We start from the raw sequence: 2,533 nt of genomic DNA on the forward strand, positions 1-2,533 counted from the left end.
GCCCCACAGAGATGGTTGTTCTTATAACGCAGAATTGCCTTCACCGCTACCACACGGTACGTCGCTTGGCACTGTAAAATGCAGAAGTAGATCATGAAAGTGGTGGAGGAATGAGATACGAGTTGGCAGCAGACCTCGAGCGTGCAGAGATGGCGTTCTTTATCGCTACCACCTATCACAGCAACCACGTCACTGATAAATGCAGTAGCTTTCATTTTCAGGCCTCAACCATTTCAAAAGTTGATACTTTTGGGAACCACACGTACTAGACGTGGTCTACAACACCAGCCGTCTTCTGGAGTCACTTTTGTGTGTATGTGACGAGTTATTTTCGCTGTGTCAATCAAAAGTAAATTGGTGGAGGCTAGGAGGTGAAAGAAAGTGAGTCTGTAGGGGCAAGTATGCCAGCTCGTAGGACGGACCAAGTCTACGGGAGAGCAGACATACCAACCCCTATGCCGATACGTGCGAGTGCTTTTAAAAGCAACCTCGGCTTTTGCTGTTCCCAGCAGTCCAAACGTATGGAGGTGTATTAACTCTATCACATCTTCTGTACTCTGTACACTGTAGGGGAGACCTAAATTAAGCAAATCCAATCTCGATGCAAGTTTATGAAGGATTTATTTCTAAAATACCATTCTATCCCACCGGCCAATTGTGGTAGTCTGTCAGACCCGAGCGAAGGCGAGAGTTTTTTAATTGTTGTATGAATAGGAACACTGTGAGAGTTCAAAAAGACTTTCCTTAATAGAAGAATGTAGCTTATTAATACACTTGTAGCTTCTCGGTGTCGTAATCAAGGTGTGGCACTTTGCCGCAATATTCCTTGACGTTAGTGACAACAATCATCGACGCAGATGAGGACCTGCCTCATACGGTTTTCAGTTGCGGAATGTGTCTGCAGTAGGCAGGTAGTATTGTATGCTCTCCATCAATGGTTAGTTGATGCTCGTTTGACCAAGTTGTCTCTTGCTCCCCTCTGTAAACAGTGCAAAGTCAATCAATTCGACGAGACAACACCATTGCAAGAGTTGGGCGCATTGGCCTACAGCCTCCAGTGAACCACTATGGCAAACGTATCCACCTCCAGTGGATATGTGCGGACCTCTCTTTACCAGAAGGAACGAAGTTCCTCTTACCAACGCTAATTATCCATGCTTGCATAAGAACAAGACCACAGAGCTATGCATAATCAAGTCCTGCCTTTCAGCAACAGTGTCCCTAGAAGTTAACCAAGGCTTAGAAAACCCGGCACAAATTAGAATTAGGGTCAAACCTGCATCTCTTAAGTGGTCCTACATTGACTCAGATAATTTTACATCTTCTCCTAGCGAAATTTCTGAAAAGCAATATGGACAAGAAAGGCATTGTATTAACCAAAATGTAAATGACTGAATTCTGGCCTGTATAGTAAGCCTCTGCTTGCGTTTTAAGCTCCTCGATTTGCAGTTTCGTTGATATTACCATTTCACAGCTTATATGATGTAAAGGAAAGATGCTACATTTGCGAAGTTAATGAATAGTAAAATATGCAGGAGGTAGGCGAAGCACTGATTTCTCTTCAACCCTTATAACGATCTAGGAAATCCGATGTACCATGTTCTGTGACTACTCAGCCGTGTCCTCAGTTCGCATTGTCCAATGATTCGCAATACTTTTAAGGACGAGACATTTGAGTTAAACGTGCCAGTTTTTACCTCCTCACTAAGAACGCTTTGATGACATGACAAGCGATTAATTGTGAATGATGATATATAGGTGTCCTTTTCAATGCTTTAGGTCCACGGAATTTAGGCGACTTTGGACGGTTGAAATGCGGTGGGTGTTCTTTAAAGTAGGTAAAACCTTCCTCATTTCACCAATAATCACCAATTCCTCATTACCTGCACATAAATCGAACTTCTGTAGTATCTCATAACATTTAAAAGGGCCAATCATTTGTCTCTGTCAGTACCTTGGATCCTGCTAAAGATCTGCTGATTAAACGAGCATTGCAGTATCAGTTCGGACCATAGCGCCGATTCAGCTCTTTAGACAACAATACGGGCTTAGTTGCTTGTTAGCTGCCTTGGCGTATACACCTTGTATGCCCATTATTTTGGTTAGTAAGGGTATCCGCCCTATCTACCTGTCATCTTTTTCCATTACGCATCTAGTTAGTGGCCCAAAAGGACGCCGGACAGAACCATAAGGTGCTAGGACAAGACAGTCCAGTTTAGAAGTGTCGTTGGCACACCTGGTAATTGGTGGTGGCAAAGTTTATTAAAATTCTTATTTATTTTATATGAAACCTCTACGTTAGCATTGCGGTATTAAAACATGAAAAATATACACCTCTTCGCTATAACAGCTGAAGCATACGAAATGTGCTTAAGCACAACAAAGTGGAGGCGCCTTTTACTCTCATTGACAAATGTTGATAAATTTGTTTCGGGGCAAATTTTATGGTCCAAGCAAAAGCCACTCTCCTGTTCCTATGAACGCTATCAAGTTCGCGTGGATGCTAACTGTAACGGATTTAATTTATCCGTGA

The 2,533-nt window shown here is 42.7% G+C and overlaps 1 protein-coding gene across 1 annotated transcript in view; it reads left to right on the plus strand. All coding sequences in view use genetic code 11, as the record gives it.

The window, feature by feature from the left end:
* Positions 1-1,061, plus strand: part of EGR_10723 (Zinc finger protein 692) — a gene marked incomplete at both ends in the record, with an annotated part of 1,966 nt that extends 905 nt beyond the window's left edge. The window contains one exon of the mRNA XM_024499972.1: positions 943-1,061. Within this exon, the coding sequence (XP_024345620.1) occupies positions 943-1,061 (119 nt within the window). The remainder of the gene's footprint in view (positions 1-942) is intronic.
* Between the last annotated feature and the right edge of the window lie 1,472 nt (positions 1,062-2,533).

Source organism: Echinococcus granulosus (assembly GCF_000524195.1).
Source record: "Echinococcus granulosus chromosome Unknown EG_S00258, whole genome shotgun sequence".
Taxonomy (NCBI): Eukaryota; Metazoa; Platyhelminthes; class Cestoda; order Cyclophyllidea; family Taeniidae; genus Echinococcus; species Echinococcus granulosus.